At 45.9% G+C, this 20110-nt stretch overlaps 1 protein-coding gene across 2 annotated transcripts in view; it reads right to left on the bottom strand.

Moving 5' to 3' along the window:
• Window positions 1-20110, bottom strand: part of adgrv1 (adhesion G protein-coupled receptor V1) — a 191703-nt gene that overhangs the window by 13956 nt on the left and 157637 nt on the right. For both annotated transcript variants that reach the window (XM_029762120.1, XM_029762121.1), the window contains 2 exons: window positions 14954-15111; window positions 2488-2609 (listed from right to left, as the gene is read on the bottom strand). In XM_029762120.1, the coding sequence (XP_029617980.1) occupies window positions 2488-2609; window positions 14954-15111 (280 nt within the window). The remainder of the gene's footprint in view (window positions 1-2487; window positions 2610-14953; window positions 15112-20110) is intronic.

Here is a 20110-nt window from a genome sequence, read left to right on the forward strand (position 1 = left end):
TTTACGCGCTACGTGCTTCAGCACTCAGCGATCCCGTTCTGTGAGCTTGTGTGGCCTACCATTTTGCAGCTGGGCCGTTTTTGCTCCTAGATGTTTCCACTTCACAATAACAGCATTTACAGTTGACCGGGGCAGCTCTAGCAGGGCAGAAATTTTACAAACTGACTCGTTGGAAAGGTGGCATCCTATGATGGTGCCACGTTGAAAGTCACTGAGTTCTTCAGTTAAGGCTACTGTCAATGTTTGTCTATGGAGATTGCATGGCTGTGTGCTCAATTTTACACACCTGTAAGCAACGGGTATGGCTGAAATAGCCGAATCCACAAATTTGAAGGGGTGTCAACATACAGTATGGCCTATTTTGTCCCAACATTATCCAGTTGATATCAAAAGTATCTTTCTAGAAAGATACTTTGATATCATGTTGGGACAAAATAGGCCATACTGTTCGTCCATTGGACAGCTGATCAGATTACCTCATATTGGGGTATTTGTACATGGCACGGGCTTATAGGTGTTGTGTTACCTCAGCTATTGTCATCATGACATCATGTCTGCAGTCATTAAAGCCACGGGTTGACTTTAGTGTGCTCCTGTCGTCTTTCACGTGCAGACGCTACATATCACTAGGGTCCTGTGTGACACACTTAATGGACAGATGACGTCTAGAAGAAAGTGACAGCTAGCAGAGACATTCACAAGGACTGGCCTGAAAGAACAATTATTCCACTGTCCAGTCCACTGCCTACCTAACTCAACAATTTCAACGCTTTTATAATATGTCCTTTTCAAATGATACGATTGCTTTATGAGTGAGGAATCTACCCTCAACTAGCAAGCAACACCCCTTCAGAGTTCAGACAATGAAGTGGGGTTGAACAGTTCAAACATCTTCAACACATTGTCAGTTACGCAACCGTTAAAAAACGAGATATTCATGCTATTGGCTGTGGACTATGCAGTCGTACAGAAATATCTGATGATAAGGTTCTCTCTCCTCTCTCTCACGCTCTCTGATATGCATTCCCACACTGTACTGAGAGGACTGAGAGAGTGGTCTGGCCTGGGCGATGTCACTCTCCGGAGATATGGTATCTATGATAGCCCGTCAAGAAGAGCTTTTCCACCCTGCCCGGGCCAGACATCAAAGGATGGCTTCAAAGTCCTCGAATACCCTTCATCACACACACACTCATCCAAGCACACACATCAAGACATGCACGCACACATCAAGACGCAAACACACATGCGCAAGCACACACACATCAAGACACGCACGCACACACACACTCACGCAATCATACACACTCACGAATCACACACACACACGCACACATACAAACACACATACACACACACACTCGAAGGGGCCAAACAGTGCAGTGGCTTAAGGGATCAATATATAGTACAAGTGTGCTAACCTCCAAGGCTTCCAGAGACTGAGCAACGATAGATAGAGGGAGGCTATTCTGAACTCACACACACTGACAAACAGAAACCTTAGTAGTTATTACGCCAATGTCTACATTGGGCTCTTAAGTTTCCAGGAAGTAGTTGGTGCTCTGTTGTAACATTTACAAAACTAAATCAGGTTTCCCTCCAGTTTTGACGGCAATGGAGAGATTCAAGACACTAGACAGTAAATCAAGGTTAGTGGAAATCACAGTGTTATGAACATTAGGGTTAAATTGACTCTACCGGGAGTTATCTTAACCCTCAAGAGAGTGATAAGCTCCATGGAGTCAGTGTTGATAACTGGAGTTGATTGGGACAGAGTACTTTGAACTCCATTAAGTGTAACCAGAGACAGAGTTCAATCTATGGAGTTATGCATCGATGTGGGAGGGGACTCATTGTCAACATTAACCAGCATGCTCTGTTGCAGGTTGATTTTTACAACTGTTTGTTTCAATATCTGTGTGTTTTCGCACGTACATTGATTGTTTTTGATCTTACGCTACACAAAGAAAATAACATTTCTTCTAAACTAACCCAATCTGTAAGGGGTTGGATTTATAGCAACCGTTAATGAGATAGTTTCCTCAGTTTACATGGTGTAGTTCAGGGATGTTTTAGGAACTCAGTCGGGATCTCAACTTACTGTTGAAAGTTAGAATAGTAGAATACACAAGGTGCGATTTAGAAATGTGGTTGTGCATCAGCAGTTTCTATCTTATGTCGGTCACTGACAGTCCGTCAATTAGCCCATGTCAGCAAACATTTTCCAATTGCTAAGTTAGTTTAACGGCCAGCTAACTCCCTGCGAGTCGGATATTTACTCAATTTATTGTTGTTTTAACTCCAAAAATATCAACACCGTGACCAGAGTAGTTTCAACATCAAACGGGAGTGGGACCATATAAACCCCCCAAAATAATGTTACATTTGACTCCATAGGAGTTCAATTAAGTCTTGTGATTTTACTGTGCAAAACATGTCTGGATGACACGCACAACGATGATGAAGATAATGGCAAAAAGGTCTTACCAGCAGGCAGTTGAAGATGACGTACAGGATGAGCATCCACAGGTATCTGTAGCCCATGTGTAGTCCTGCCCACAGCCACACCAGGGACACCAGGGCAAACAGGTACAGCACCATGGGCACCTCTGCAGCACACACAACAGGGAACACGCAATACACAGTTAAAACACACAGGCACTCACACAGACAGACGCACATACACGCAGACAGATCGTTCCTAGAATGAAATAAACGACGTAACCTATTCACAATCAGAAATTGGGAGCTATCCCAAAGTTCAGAGCATCCTGATCGCTGCCCTCTCTCCATGTCTGGCTCTGGTCCATCATCCCAGTGCTCTGGTCCAGTATAGAGTAGTGAGCTGGATCTGAGGCAGCAGGCAGCAGACCAGGCCCTTGAGGTGGATTAATGAAGCCTCTCTTAATCAGTACACTTTATACTGTAGGTCACAGATCCTGGCACCGGGCTGCCTGGTACAGTACACCCGTCGGCACCGACACACGCACGCACGAACACACACACACAATCTGTGCCAACTGCTCAGCTAACTCTCTCTAACTAAAGGGCGCATCGATAGATGAGAGAGAGAGAGATTGCAAGGAGATAGAGAGAGAGAGAGAGAGAGAGAGAGAGAGAGAGAGAGAGGGGGAGAGGGAGAGAGAGCGGTAAGCACAAAGACAGTCTACACAATGACAGGGCTGTTGAGCAGAGCCCAGAAAGCAGTATCTCTTGTCCAAATTGCATCTGGTCCCAAAAAGTACTCGTGAAGCTAACCTCCGAACTACACTCTAAACCAGGGATGAGAAATGTTTTAGTTTTGGTGTTAATTTCGTGCAATTGAAAATGAGCATGTTTTAAAGCTAATTTCCTGCAATTCTACATAGGATGGAGAGAAATATTTTCAGTTTTTAATGTGATATCTAAGTGACTGATTAACAAAATCAATGGGGGCCCCCAGGCTCAAATTCAACCTTGATTACTACAAGTTTAGTTAGCTGGCGCCGAGTCCCCCCACCAATAAACGTATATATATATCATTTAAAAAAAAAAGTAAAAACAATGTTGGCAATATTTTTTGTCAGACTGTCCTGCACCTGAGTGTGTGTGAGAGTCTGTGTGTATGTAAAGTACATGTATGTGTGGGTTAAGGTGGGTTTAGTCTTGGGGGGTTCACTAGAGACTTGAAACAGATCTATGGTGAAACTAAAAGCCTTGATTTCAGCATGTTGGAGCAGAGGGACTTTAGCCCGCCCCTCAGAGGGACTTTAGCCCGCCCCTCAGAGGGACTTTAGCCCGCCCCTCAGAGGGACTTTAGCCCGCCCCTCAGAGGGACTTTAGCCCATCTCTTAACCTACTGAAGCATGTGCATTGACCTCCCAATCCTCCCCCAATCCTAACCTTAACTAGGACAATGGTTGCCAACCTTTTCCCTTCCAAATCACCCTCAAAAGCTCTTGAGAACCACCATTCACAGAGTCAAAGATTTTTTTTTTTTACATAACATAAAATACATTCGGTCGAATTTAGTCCATTTAGCAGTGAATGTAACTAATTAAAGGCCTATTGCATTTAGATTTTTGTGTGTATTTTTTATCCTCCAAAAATTGAGGACAACCTGCAGTTCCCTCTCAGACAACAGGTTGGAAAACAATGGCTTTTAGGAGCGACTTCACGTAACACACTACCCCACAGTTGAAGAGGGATATGTGTGGCTCAGTGGGTAGAGCATGGTGCTTGCAGCACTGGGGTTGTGGGTTTGATTCCCACAAGGGACCAGTAAAAAACGCACTCACTACTATAAGTTGCTCTGGATAAGAGTGTCTGGTAAAATGTACTGTAAGTAACACATCAGTAAGCCCAATTCTAGAGGAGTCATGACCCTATAGTTCACCTAAAAATACCTTACCCTATTTACAATGTTGGACATTGGGAAGCACAAAAATCATACAGTATGTTCATGTTATGTGCTCCAGCATTCATGACTCTCTCTTTTAGCTCAGCGTTGAACAATGAAGATGTAGAGACTGGACACAATGCGCACATACAGAGGAAAAGAGAGAGAGAGATCTGACATTTACATGAGCACGTTTCCATTAGTGTGTGTTCTTGCCTGTTGAGAACAGAGTGTTCCATGTTAACTAGCCAGACCAGGGATAATAAATCCCTATTACCATTTGTTTTGAACAGCAATGCAGATGTGGTCCTTTGATCCCCACTCTCAGTCTGTGTGTTGGCTGTGGGTGGATATTGAGTCACTCAGTTTTATCCTGACTGTTACTGGGGAGACTCTTTGCCGGCCGGGGTGGAGGGTGTTGTGGGTGATGTGTGGAGCTTAGTGATATCGAAAGGTGATGAGGGGAAGAAGCAAGGAGCAAGTGGTGACTGGAAGACTCAAACTAGTGCAGGGTAGCACAGTACAGCATAACACAAGCAGTCAGTGCGTTCCATTGGGTGCTGGTTAAATGTAGGGCACACTGTTCAGTCCACTTCACAACTGGGCAGGAAACACAGGGCACGGGCCCAGGGCTAAGCAAATAGCCTACACATAGGTGCCACATCCACCACCTTGTCTGCTCTCTCCCTCTTCTTCTTCCACCTCCGTGTGCCAGTTTGCCATAATTCTATCACTCCGTGCGATCCTTTTTCCACTTTCCTCCGATCTCACGCTATCATAAACTCACACACTTCCTTCACACTCTCTCTGCCTCTCTCACACATCTGCATCCCTCTTCGCTCCTCCCTCCTTGTTTTTTCCACCAGTGTAAGCACATTCCTGGCTGAGGTCTGAGTAGGAGTCCCACAGTGGGAGCAGGTTCCAAAAGCCTGCTGGGAGGGAATGGCTGGTCTGCTGGGTCCACAGGGATGGGAGAGAGGAGCGGCAGGGTGCTTTCCATCACTTCCCCATGGAGATAATAAAGTCATTATCTTATCTTACTGTTCAACCTTGAATGCAGAAAGGGCCTTAATAGACAACCTGCCAAACCCATAATCCTTCGCAATTTTTCTCAACACAATGTGCCCACTTTTATCCAAAAAGCCTGTTTAAACTTTTTCCCACAAGTTTCCACTGGAAAAAGATAGATCCCTTCCCTTGCCAAGATCAGAAGCGGAGAGGATAGGGCTACAGTGCATTCGGAAAGTATTCAGACCACTTCCCCTTTCAGACATTTTGTTACATACCGGTTTATTCTAAAAATGGATTTCAAAAAAAATATCCTCATTAATCTACACACAATACCCCACAATGACAAAACAAAAACAGGGTTTTAGAATTTTTGCAAATAGATTAAAAATAAAAACACTAACACCTTATTTGCCTTACTTGCCAGCAGCATACCACCCTGCATCCAACTGCTGGCTTGCTTCTGAAGCTAAGCAGGGTTGGTCCTGGTCAGTCCCTGGATGGGAGACCAGATGCTGCTGGAAGTGGTGTTGGAGGGCCAGTAGGAGGCACTCTTTCCTCTGGTCTAAACAATATCCCAATGCCCCAGGGCAGTGATTGGGGACATTGCCCTGTGTAGGGTGCCGTCTTTCGGATGGGACGTTAAACGGGTGTCCTGACTCTCTGAGGTCATTAAAGATCCCATTGCACTTATTGTAAGAGTAGGGGTGTTAAACCTGGTGTCCTGGCTAAATTCCCAATCTGGCACTCATACCATCATGGCTGTCTAATCATCCCCAGCTTACAATTGGCTCATTCATCCCCCTCCTCTCCCCTGAAACTATTCCCCAGGTCGTTGCTGTAAATGAGAATGTGTTCTCAGTCAACTTACCTGGTAAAATAACGGTAAAATAACTAAAATAAATAAAAATTTACATAAGTATTCAGACCCTTTGCTATGAGACTCGAAATTGAGCTCAGGTGCATCCTGTTTCCATTGATCATCCTTGAGATATTTCTACAACTTCATTGGAGTCCACCTGTGGTAAATTCAACTGATTGGACATGATTTGGAAAGGCACACAACTGTCTATATAAGGTCCCACAGTTGACAGTGCATGTCAGAGCGAAAACCAAGCCATGAGGTTGAAGGAATTATCCGTAGAGCTCCGAGACAGGATTCTGATGAGGAACAGATCTGGGGAAGGGTACCAACATATTTCTGCAGCATTGAAGGTCCCCAAGAACACAGTGGCCTCCATGATTCTTACATGGAAGAAATTTGGAACCACCAAGACTCTTCCTAGAGCTGGCCGCCCGGCCAAACTGAGCAATCAGGGGAGAAGGGCCTTGGTCAGGGAGGTGAGCAAGAACCCAATGGTCACTCTGACAGAGCTCTAGAGTTCCTCTGAGGAGATGGGAGAACCTTCCAGAAGGATAACCATCTCTGCAGCACTCCACCAATCAGGCCTTTATGGTAGAGTGGCCAGATGGAAGCCACTCCTCAGAAAAGGGCACATGACAGCTCGCTTGGATTTTGCCAAAAGGCACCTAAAGGACTGTCAGACCATGAGAAACAAAATTCTCTGGTCTGATCAAATCAAATCAAATTTATTTATATAGCCCTTCGTATATCAGCTGAAATCTCAAAGTGCTGTACAGAAACCCAGCCTAAAACCCCAAACAGCAAGCAATGCATGTGAAAGAAGCACGGTGGCTAGGAAAAACTCCCTAGGAAAAACTCCCTAGAAAGGCCAAAAACCTAGGAAGAAACCTAGAGAGGAACCAGGCTATGAGGGGTGGCCAGTCCTCTTCTGGCTGTGCCGGGTGGATATTATAACAGAACATGGTCAAGATGTTGAAATTATGAAACCAAGATTAAACTCTTTGGCCTGAATGCCAAGCGTCACATCTGGAATAAACCTGGCACCATCCCTACGGTGAAGCATGCTGGAGGCAGCGTCATGCTGTGGGGATGTTTTTCAGCGGCAGGGACTGGGAGACTAGTCAGGAGCAAGGGAAAGCAATGTACAGAGATCCTTGATGAAAACCTGCTCCAGAGCACTCAGGACCTCAGAATGTGGCGAAGGTTCACCTTCCAACAGGACAATGACCCTAAGCACACAGCCAAGACAACGCAGGAGTGGCTTCGGGACAAGTCTCTGAATGTCCTTGAGTGACCCAGCCAGAGCCCGGACTTGAACCCGATCAAACATCTCTGGGAATAGCTGTGCAGCGATGCTTCTTATCCAACCTGACAGAGCTTGAGAGGATTTGTAGAGAAGAATGGGAGAAACTCCCCAAATACAGGTGTGCAAGCTTGCAGCATCATACCCATGAATACTCAAGGCTGTAATCGCTGCCAAGGTGCTTCAACAAAGTACTGAGGAAAGAGTCTGAATACTTATATTAATGTGATATTTCAGTTTTATATTTAATACATTTTAGAATAAGGCTGAGTATTCTTGGGTATGATGCTACAAGCTTGCACACCTATATTTGGGGAGTTTCTCCCATTCTTCTCTACAAATCCTCTCAAGCTCTGTCAGGTTGGATAGGAAGCGTAACAAAATGTGGAAAAAGTCAAGGGGTCTGAATACTTTCCGAATGCACTGTATGTCCCCTGTATCTTTGGACTGACAGGCTTCTCAGTGTGAGAAGACAAACTGTGTGGAGGACTGGGGGTTCAACACAAACAAGCGAGCCGAAACCCAAGATGGTGCTGACGATACTGTCACAGAGGAGTTATCAGCTGTAACAACACACACAACACATCCCAGCATACCCCTACACTGGCCCTTAGGCTTGGGTTCAATTAAGTTCACTAGCAACACAGGAATAATTCAATAATACTGGGGTTATGAATAGGTGTGGGTCTGTTCGTGCCCTATGTGTGTGTGTGTGTGTGTGTGTGCGCATGCGTGCGCGCGTTTGTGTGTACACGCGTGTATGCTTGCGTTTGTGTGCACGTACGTGCGCTCGTTGCTGGGTGTTTGTGTGGTCTTGCCAAACTCTTTCCCCAAGCCCTCTTCTGTGAGTGCTGTGGCTGGGCAGCCCAATAGGTCTGGCTACAGGCCTGCTCTGGGGTGCTGTGTTAACATGGAAGAGTCAGCTCGGAGGGAAATGTAACTTGTCATCACACCTAAATGGCAGACCCACAAGATCCACTGTGGACTTCTTCTATAAGTCAAGGGGAACTTCAAGTACTGTACTGTTTGCTGTTTTTTTTTTTTTTTCACCATCAGTCTTCCTGACATGTATAATAATGGAAATAATCAAAAAAAATATTTTACCTTTATTTAACTAGGCGAGTCAGTTAAGAACAAATTCTTATTTTCAATGACGGCCTAGGAACAGTGGGTTAACTGCCTTGTTCAGGGGCAGAATGACAGATTTGTACCTTGTCAGCTCAGGGATTCCAACCTTCCAGTGTACTAGCCCAACGCTCTAACCACCAGGCTACCCTGCCGCCCCTAATAGAATGAATGAAGAATAGATAAGAACATCGGCCTAATTAAATGCTGTAGTAATATCCTTCTGTTGACCAGACTCTGTTGACTCTAAAAATAACTGTTTAAAACACATGAACAAGCGAGGCTGGCAATATTTGTATCGTCTTGTAATGTATAAAGGCCATGCTTTGATAGGGTCAATGGGTATGGAGCACAACCATCACCATGGTTTTATTGCTTGGTATCTGCTTATGCTATCAAATTGTCAGTCATATCCATTCTGTGTGAAGCAGCAAGAAAATGACATTACATAATGATAACATTGTGTGGGTGCTACCCATCCAACCCAATAGCGTGGTTGTTGAGTATTGTTAACAGTGCAATGATAAGAATGGGGGGGCAATACACATTAGATAACAACATTATACTCATCACTGTACTTAAGAAAAGGCTATCAACGGTAGTGCCGGCTGTAAAGGCCTCATACTCTTGGAAAGTCGGACAGTGTCCTAATAAAAATATGTATCGTAAAAATAACGTGAGCTGAAAATTGTGGCCAACAGTACGACCTCTCAGGGCCAAAGTAAGTGGTGGATAGACAGATTTGATCCATCCTTTCCCTTAGAATAGACAGAGTGTGTAACCATTGGCTGCAATTTGGGATTAGGAGGTGGTCAGCTGTTTGTATGACCACTCCCATGGCTGGTGACAGCCTGTCTAGGGTCAGTGATTGCATCGTGCCTCCTCTAATTACCGTGGTATATATACAATAAGTACAGTAGGAGGAATCGTGTGCAGTGAAGTCTCAATTGCACCCAGTATCAAGTTCAAAATGGCATGCTGTCACGTTTTTGCCTGCCTGTCTGGACCAGCCTCTCAATCATTTGCCCATCGAATTGTAAATCTCTCTGTGTGTCTAACTCTAACCCTAATCCCTGTGACACACATATTTTCCCATTGAATGCAATGTACTGGCAAAAACGTCAACCACGTGACACTCATATTTTCCCATTGAATGCAATGTACTGGCAAAAATGTCAACCACGTGACACTCATATTTTTCCATTGAATGCAATGTACTGGCAAAAACGTCAACCACGTGACACTCATATTTTCCCATTGAATGCAATGTACTGGCAAAAACGTCAACCACGTGACACTCATATTTTCCCATTGAATGCAATGTACTGACAAAAACGTCAACCACGTGACACTCATATTTTCCCATTGAATGCAATGTACTGACAAAAACGTCAACCACGTGACACTCATATTTCCCCATTGAATGCAATGTACTGGCAGAAACGTCAACCACGTGACACTCATATTTTCCCATTGAATGCAATGTACTGACAAAAACGTCAACCACGTGACACTCATATTTTCCCATTGAATGCAATGTACTGACAAAAACGTCAACCACGTGACAGTCATATTTTCCCATTGAATGCAATGTACTGACAAAAACGTCAACCACGTGACACTCATATTTTCCCATTGAATGCAATGTACTGACAAAAACGTCAACCACGTGACACTCATATTTTCCCATTGAATGCAATGCACTGACAAAAACGTCAACCATTTGACACATCTTTTCTCATTGAATCCAATGTATTGAGAAAAAAAAACGTCATATATTGTGACGTTTTCATAGACGGTGATGTGACAGGATGACGTTTTCCTATGATATCATGTTGGTACTGCACCTCAGTCTGTACAACACAACCAACACTGGAAACGCAGAACCATGCACATGGTATCTAAGACGTTTCTTTATCCATCCGCTAAATGCACCACATCTTGTCCCACTGCAAGGTAACGAGCCTGACACTGACGCTGCATTTCACACCTGGCTGTAGAGTAGAGTATGTCTGCAGACTCACACGCGGCATCAAATGTGAGTGACGTCAGAGGCAGTGGCATATCTCACAGCACTTTCAGAGCTGTACCTGCAGGTCAGGGCCAGACAGATGTGAAATAAGTGGAGGCCTGTGCTTATCTCAGCAGCAGTCCGGTCCTGGTAAAGGAGCAGAGGGGATGGTGTCCGTCACCTCCTCTCGTCTCACAATGATTACATCAGCATTCCAACAGGCTCCCCTGTCCTCTGTTGTTGTCTCTCTCACCCACCGTCAATAGCAATGGTTATCAGAGGGGAGTGAGCCCACTACATGAGCCAGATGAACTGAAATCATTCTGTGGATCATTAGAGAAACAGAAACGCCGATGGACGATAGTTTTATACGCTATATGTCTCGCAAATAAATGGCATTTAAAAATATCGAATACAGCACAAACGTTGGAGAAAAACAGTGCCAGTGAATGAGACTATGAGTCTGGAAGCTAATATGAAGAGACAGGTTCAGTGATCTGTCCTGTATGTCCCACTCATCAATAACAGCATTTACCAAGAGGCTTGGCATCTCTACACAGTAACTCCTGTCATCCATGACACCCAACACTTCTGGTTCCCAAGGCTCTCATCCCTGATTGGCTGAAACATTAGAAACGTTCAGCTGTACCTCCATGCCGACCATTAGAGTAGCATTAATCTGCATGTGGCACCCAGGGGCATCATAATGCAATTCCACTGGAGAGGGCTTTTTAGTGTGCTCTCTGGCCACCGATAATTCTCTATCTCTACTACAGTAGCCATGTCTGCACATCAAGCCTCTCTTAGCCCAAATGAGAATCAGTCTTGGCCTTCTCGCCAGCTTCTCATCCTACAACCTTGAGTTATATAAACTCCAGACAGAGAGAACTCAAACCAACCAGGGATATTACTGTGACTGCTTCCCAAATGGCACCCTACTCCCCACATAGTGCATTACTTTTGACCAGAGCCCTACGTGCCCTATCGGGAATAGGGTGCCATTTGAGACGTGCCCTGTATCTGTTTGTAGTGGAGCCTGCAGCTATTTTTGTTACATCAATTCTCAATGACCAAATCCAAGCTTAGAGAATCAGCCTCATATTTAAATGAACCAGTCATTTCCTAATAGAAGTGCTGGACCTACTGAAGAAAGTCTATAGCCCTGAACAGGATTTCTCAAACTCCACTTCCTGACTAAATGTAAAAAATATAAAACCTTTAAAAGTGTCAGTTCCCCCAATTTTGAAACCCTTATTCAAGGTTTCAAAGACCTCTCTGATGAGAGTAGGCTCCTCGTCTCCTGTTGGATGAGGATGCAGAGAGCTGTGAGAAAATCAAGTACCTTGTGTTGTGTCCACAGTGTTGTGCCCCTGGTCCAAAGAGCATGTGATGACTGTGGTCCTCCAGGGCGGGAACAGATTTTCTAAAAATGTAAATCGCTAGGAGCTGATTTCCTGGTGTTTTTACAGTCTATTATGTCCAATAATAAAAAATGTTTTGCTCAGAAAAGTTTTGAGGGGGGGCAAATAAAACCACCCGCGGGCCAAATTCAATTGGGGAACCCTGTTCTATTGGGCTGCGATGTAAACAAACAACACTGAGGAGAACTACGAGGAGCCTCTTCACACTTGCTACACTTTATTGTAAAAATACCGTCGGCTACACACGTTACTTAAATGTAAACTCGCGTACTTGCTACGTCTCGACTGCTACTTCCGGAGACACTCAAACGACAGTTGCCCATCTTGAAGCAGGGCCGTGTATACAGAATTGTCTCATTGAGCCGACACTCCAAAAGCATAAATCGTAATAGCAGAGCAGTTTTTTTTTTAGAAACAGCTGAAATGTATAAACATTTTCCCAATACCTGAGACTTGTTTTATTGAGTTTTTACCTGAAATTGCAGTAACAGCCGGTTATTGCAGTATATTTTGGTTTGTTTAACACTTTTTTGGTTACTACATGATTCCATATGTGTTATTCCATAGTTTTGATGTCTTCACTATTACAAATAAAGAAAAAACATTGAAGGAGTAGATGTACTAAAACGTTTGACTGGTAGTGTATATAAAAAGGCCTAGGCAGCCTAGCCACCCTAAATGTGAATATAAACCACATTTATCACATTCACATTTTCTCAGAACACAAATAAATTGCATTTCTCGTCCAGCCAGTGTAAATAAGGAGTTTTAGAGGCTGTTGAAAACCTGTTAATGGACCTCATGGTACTGCTACCCCTCTCCTTGAGTGTGTGTGTGTTTGAGTGTGTGTGAGTATTTGAGTGTTTGTGGGCGAGGCTGCTTTAGTGTCCCCCTCAGGGTGTCGGGCACAGGCAGGTACATGGGCTCTAAGGCTGAGGAACAGACGCCGGCAGTGTCAGAGGCATGCCGAGTCAGCCACCACAGCACGACGTGACTGTGTGTGAGTCTGTGTGTGTTTGTTAGGCCCGGTGGCTCTGCCTTCTCCACAGCGGACACACAAACACACTCCAGGGAGGGGTAGAGAGGTACGCAGGGCCTGCCTTAATCCACGTCTACGGCGCCCGGGGGAGCAGGTGTTGTGGGGGTTAACTGCAGAACGGCAGATTTGTTCACCTTGCCGGCTCGGGGATTCGAACCAGCGACCTTTCGGTTACTGGCCGAATGCGCTTAACCGTTAGGCAGCTGTTTTTGTTCACCCGCACCCACCTGCAGTTGCTAATAACCCATCCGCAACCGCCCGACTATATGAGATGAAGTGAAGATTTGAGGCCTGCACCAGACTCCATAGAAAATGTGTTGTAGGCTACAGTCAGACACAGACAAACTATTTTTGACAAGGGGTACAGGATTTTTTTGTTTCAGCTTATAATTTCCAACATTTTTTGTAAACTATATGTTACTCAACTTGTCTATAATTAGATACATGCAGTTTCTCTTATATGTCGCCCTAGAGGACTAAATAAACCCCTTGCTCACCAGGATAATGTCATAAATGACAGAATGAATGTTTCAATCTAGCTGACATTGTAAAAGTTCTCTCTGTCATCTCTGCATCTATCGCAGCGCGAAGACATTTAGGGACCAGGGATATGAGTAAACCCCCGCATCCTTATCACACACAATGTAACACAGACCACACGCGGTGTTGTGGGGAGCCTATGAGCAGCTTGCCAACCAAAGGGCTCGCACTAATTCAGGCTTTCCTTTGTCATTGGAGGGAGCGACCAAAACACTGAAACTTAGCAACAATGGAGAGAGATTTGATTCACGATACCGATGGACCTAAACAAAAGCCAGGGATAATGTGTGTGTGTGTGTACTGAATATCTTCTGTTTGCAAGGAACTGTGTTTCCACCCACTCCGCATAAATCCAAGTGAGTAGCATACAGTGCGTATGTGTTCTGCACTGACGTGCACGTTGCACAAAGCTTTAACCAAGGCTGCCGTATTGTGCCTGATCAGATGCGTGCTTGCTTCGTATGTGATATGAGTGTGCGCGTGTTGGGGTGGTTTTGCAGGCCATTGTAAAAATAGTCCAGCAGCCTGGGTTGGGGATGAGATGTGTGTTGTAACAAGCAAGCTCCACAGGCTTTTCAGGGAACCTACCACAGAGTGTTGGAACAAGGACATCCTACCCACCATCTGTGGATGGGGCCAGCCATGGGGGCTGTGGTGGGGGGTTGCTAGGGGTTGTTGGAGATGGGTGAGATGGAAAAATAGGAGGTATCTCTGTGGATGATGTATTCGCTATAGAGGCTGTCATCTCCTGGACCTGTTGGTCAGTCTGGAAAGCCCTTGTGGTCAGACTTTTGTTGCTGTTGTTACAGTATGAGAATCCAATGTTCTGTTGAAATGTCCCCTCTAAGGCTGGAGAGTAGAGCCATCAATATTGAGGCTGTTCTGGACGGTATAGGACAGGGCAGTATGAACCAGTTCTGACCAGGTTGAACACATTCTAGTCAAATGTATCTGGCAGCTTCATAAGCCTGAAGGGGGTCGGGGGGGATTGACTACTACATGGACCACAGAGCAGGTCACCCAGTAGACCAGTAGGCCTACAGACAGACAGAGGCAGAAGCAGTCTGCTAGCCGTTCAGACATAGGGGCTGACTTGGTCTGGTTGCTCGGGACATGGAGGTGGCTAGATGCTCCAACCCATGCCATAAGTCCCATAGTGGGCAGACTGTGTGTGAATTCACGTTTGTATTCTTGCATGCATCTCTGTGTGTGTGTGTGTGTGTGTGTGTGTGTGTGTGGGGGGGGGGGGGGGGGGGAATATACCTGAGCTGTTGGTGCGTCCGCGGTACACGTCATCGTAGGCCTTCCACTGCTGTGTGACCTGGTAGGCATGGATGAACACCACTAGTACCCCGACCAGGCAGATGAGAGGGACCAGGGCTGCTGTACACAGAGCAGCATAGATATTAGGAATGAAACACCTGCAGAGAGAGAGAAGGAAAGAAAGAAAGAAGGGGGAGAGAGAAAGAGAGAGAGGGTGCAGGAGAGAGAGGGGGGATGGAGAAAGGGAGGGAGAGAGCGAGAGAGTGGGAGGGAGAGAGAGAGAGAGAGAGAGAGAGAGAGAGAGGGTGCGGGAGTGAGGGAGGGGTGAGAAAGGGTGGGAGAGAGAGGGAGAGAGGTGTTATTATACTGAACTTGCAGTAAACAGCCAAGGAGAGGAGTAAAATGAAGCCCTGGATATGTTCCTTTACTGCGCTGTATTAGTTAAAGACATTCTTGCTTCAACATCCATAAACAGGATCTAGGGCCTGATACCTCTGATCCTTCATAAGACTCTCAGCATTCCCAGTGAAGAACAAGCTTCAAAGACACTTCCTTTATGCACAAACAATCTACTTAAACCTCCCTCTCACAACCAGGGCAGCCCTGAAGCAACCCGGGACATAATATCTAAAGACGCTTAAAGTATTTTTCTATTTAAGGCTATTTAAGGCTTTCTAGTTTTTTTGTCTCCTTTTGAAAACAGCGTCTTATTTACCGAAGGTTTATCGTCGATACATCTGCTGTTTTGGCCAAGTCTTCGGAGTGTGCCAAAGTGACAGAGAGATGGAGAGCGTGCCAGGAGGAGAGGGCTGCTATAGTCTACAAGCTCTGCTGTTGGTCAGGGAGCGAGCATTATCCTGCAGGGATCAAATCCACCACTATCACTGACCACTTCAAAAAATAAATGACAAATAAAACAGTTCTCTTCCGATCTCTGGTGAAATACTGATCCTGGATTCTGCGTCATATTTGATCTTGATGTAGCTTTTTAACCCATCATTATTATAAGGGGATGAGCTGAAGTACTGCGCAGTTACTTTGGCGCGCGCGCGTGTGTTTAAGGTCACACTCAGTGTTGTTGTGTCCTTGCGGCAGCACATTCCACCATGGTTGGGGAGGGCAAAATATTCAGCCCCACAGTGGGCCAATTGGCACAGTCAGACATGGCTCCTAACTCAGTCTCACACAACAAACGCACTCCCCAGGGAGTGCAGCAAAGACACGGTGTTCTTTCTGAAGGGGTATCCCTGCTCCGACGGCCCTCACACCACCCTCCCAGTGTTAAGCCTAGCTACGGTGTCCACTAGGTCCAACTGTTCCCCTATGCCCAGACACAGTCACCTCCCAATGGTCCCTTAATGACCACTGACACTTGTTGTGGATCTAAAAATAGAGAAGGAACAATATTCATTTATAGTACTGCTTTTCTCTGGAGCATGTCAGTCTGTCTGTCTGTCTGTGTCTCTGTCTGTCTGTCTGTCTGTCTGTCTGTCTGTCTGCTTTTCTGTCCGTCTGTCTGTCTGTCTGTCTCTCTCACTCACTCACTCTCACTCTACTCCGTTCTATCTCTGCCCCCCTCCCCTACTCTCTCTCCCTCCCTCTGCCGCCGATCCTCTCTTTCCCTTTCTCACTCCCCCTCCTTCCAGGTAATCTATTCCGAGGAATTCACTCCCCTCATCTTTCCAGTCCCTGTTGTGCTCTAGTCGTGTCATTTGGAAAGGTAGGGAGCCTGTGTTTGGCTCTGGGAAAAACAACCCAATCATCTTGTTATGACGAGAGGTTTATCTCAATGAGCATACCAACGGTGCCATCTCACAGGACTGCGCTAATATGGCACTGGAACAACGGACACAAATACAGCCCTACCCTACTTCACCAAGGTAAATAATTGGCTATGGTAAACATAATAAAAATGTAAGGTATTGTATGTCAAATAATAATAATACAGTATTTCATCATGTTCTTCCTGCGGGAGAAAGTGTAAAAACAGACACATGCTGTTGTTGGTCATGTGGTGTCTGTGTGTCTTTGTGGGAGGGAATGTTCATGGAACTCCTGTGTTGCATCCTAATAATCTCTCCTTTCTCTCAAAGTGTGCACTTGTTCACTTCCCTTCATTTGTGGGAAGTAGTAGAACGAGTGCCCAGTTCAGGGAGAAGGAGAGATTGTTGGAAGGCACCCTTGCAGAAAATGTTAAACGCTAGAAATGAACTTACTTTGAACAAATATGTAGCTAGAGGTGTGATGTTTTGTGGGTATTTGCTGTTATTGTACATCAAAAGCTTCAGCAGGACATTGATCCAGCCCACAACATAGGACCAGGATTGGAAAACAATCTTAAAGGTTAAATACAGCCGTTTTTATCTTAATATGAAATACTTTCTGGGCAACAATTAAGTACCTTACTGTGAATGTTTTCAATTAAAATTGTCAAAAAGAAAGAAAAATAGCTTCTTAGTAAAGTGCAATTTCTCAAGCAATACTTTTTGCTAGGATGTCTGGAAGTGGTCTGAGTGGGGAGGGGAAAACTGAAAACTAGCTCTTATTGGCAGAGAGGTTTGGGAACTCTTTCTTATTGCTCTATTAACTAATTTACCAGCTGGCGATGTCACCAGGCAGCCAAAACTCCATCGCACCACGACAAGCTAAAATTCCAGGTCGGTCTTTTCAAACAGCTGTTACACTAAAAAGGCATTATCATAATTTTCACAATTTCAGAGTTTTATTCAAACCTCATAGTGTGGAAATATATATCCCCTCTCTCCACTGGGATTCTCTGCCTCTAACCCTATTACAGGGGCTGAGTCACTGGCTTACTGGTGTTCTTCCATGCCGTCCATGGGAGGGGTGCGTCACTTGAGTGGGTTGAGACACTGACGTGGTCTTCCTGTCTGGGTTGGCGCCCCCCCCCTTGGGTTGTGCCATGGCGGAGATCTTTGTGGGCTATACTCGGCCTTGTCTTAGGACGGTAAGTTGGTGGTTGGAGACATCCCTCTAGTGGTGTGGGGGCTGTGCTTTGACAAAGTGGGTGGGGTTATATCCTGCCTGTTTGGCCCTGTCCGGGGGTACCATCGGATGGGGCCACAGTGTCTTCTGATCCCTCCTGTCTCAGCCTCCAGTATTTATGCTGCAGTAGTTTATGTGTCGGGGGGCTAGGGTCAGTCTGTTACATCTGGAGTATTTCTCTTGTCTTATCCGGTGTCCTGTGTGAATTTAAATATGCTCTCTCTAATTCTCTCTTTCTTTCTTTCTCTCGGAGGACCTGAGCCCTAGGACCATACCTCAGAACTACCTGGTATGATGACTCCTTGCTGTCCCCAGTCCACCTGGCCATGCTGCTGCTCCAGTTTCAACTGTTCTGCCTGCGGCTATGGAACCCTGACCTGTTCACCGGGCGTGCTTGTTGCACCCTCGACAACTACTATGATTATTATTATTTGACCATGCTGGTCATTTATGAACATTTTAACATCTTGACCATGTTCTGTTATAATATCCACCCGGCACAGCCAGAAGAGGACTGGCCACCCCTCATAGCCTGGTTCCTCTCTAGGTTTCTTCCTAGGTTTTGGCCTTTCTAGGGAGTTTGTCCTAGGGAGTTTTTCCTAGCCACCGTGCTTCTTTCACATGCATTGCTTGCTGTTTGGGGTTTTAGGCTGGGTTTCTGTACAGCACTTTGAGATATCAGCTGATGTACGAAGGGCTATATAAATACATTTGATTTGATTTGATATACTGCTCAAAAAAATAAAGGGAACACTTTAACAACACAATGTAACTCCAAGTCAATCACACTTCTGTGAAATCAAACTGTCCACTTAGGAAGCAACACTGATTGACAATACATTTCAGATGCTGTTGTGCAAATGGAATAGACAACAGGTGGACATTATAGGCAATAAGCAAGACACCCCCAATAAAGGAGTGGTTCTGCAGGTGGAGACCACAGACCACTTCTCAGTTCCTATGCTTCCTGGCTGATGTTTTGGTCACTTTCGAATGCTGGCGGTGCTTTCACTCTAGTGGTAGCATGAGACGGAGTCTACAACCCACACAAGTGGCTCAGGTAGTGCAGCTCATCCAGGATGGCACATCAATGCGAGCTGTGGCAAGAAGGTTTGCTGTGTCTGTCAGCGTAGTTTCCAGAGCATGGAGGCGCTACCAGGAGACAGGCCAGTACATCAGGAGACGTGGAGGAGGCCGTAGGAGGGCAACAAACCCAGCAGCAGGACCGCTACCTCCGCCTTTGTGCAAGGAGGAGCAGAAGGAGCACTGCCAGAGCCCTGCAAAATGACCTCCAGCAGGCCACAAATGTGCATGTGTCTGCTCAAACGGTCAGAAACAGACTCCATGAGGGTGGTATGAGGGCCCGACGTCCACAGGTGGAGGTTGTGCTTACAGTCCAACACCGTGCAGGACGTTTGGCATTTGCCAGAGAACACCAAGATTGGCAAATTCGCCACTGGCGCCCTGTGCTCTTCACAGATGAAAGCAGGTTCACACTGAGCACGTGACAGACGTGACAGAGTCTGGAGACGCCGTGGAGAACGCTCTGCTGCCTGCAACATCCTCCAGCATGACCGGTTTGGCGGTGGGTCAGTCATGGTGTGGGGTGGCATTTCTTTGGGGGGCCGCACAGCCCTCCATGTGCTTGCCAGAGGTAGCCTGACTGCCATTAGGTACCGAGATGAGATCCTCAGACCCCTTGTGAGACCATATGCTGGTGCGGTTGGCCTTGGGTTCCTCCTAATGCAAGACAATGCTAGACCTCATGTGGCTGGAGTGTGTCAGCAGTTCCTGCAAGAGGAAGGCATTGATGCTATGGATTGGCCCGCCCGTTCCCCAGACCTGAAACCAATTGAGCACATCTGGGACATCATGTCTCGCTCCATCCACCAACGCCACGTTGCACCACAGACTGTCCAGGAGTTGGCGGATGCTTTAGTCCAGGTCTGGGAGGAGATCCCTCAGGAGACCATCCGCCACCTCACCAGGAGCATGCCCAGGCATTGTAGGGAGGTCATACAGGCACGTGGAGGCCACACACACTACTGAGCCTCATTTTGACTTGTTTTAAGGACATTACTTCAAAGTTGGATCAGCCTGTAGTGTGGTCTTCCACTTTAATTTTAAGTGTGACTCCAAATCCAGACCTCC

This window comes from Salmo trutta, chromosome 9 (genome assembly GCF_901001165.1).
Source record: "Salmo trutta chromosome 9, fSalTru1.1, whole genome shotgun sequence".
Classification (NCBI taxonomy): Eukaryota; Metazoa; Chordata; class Actinopteri; order Salmoniformes; family Salmonidae; genus Salmo; species Salmo trutta.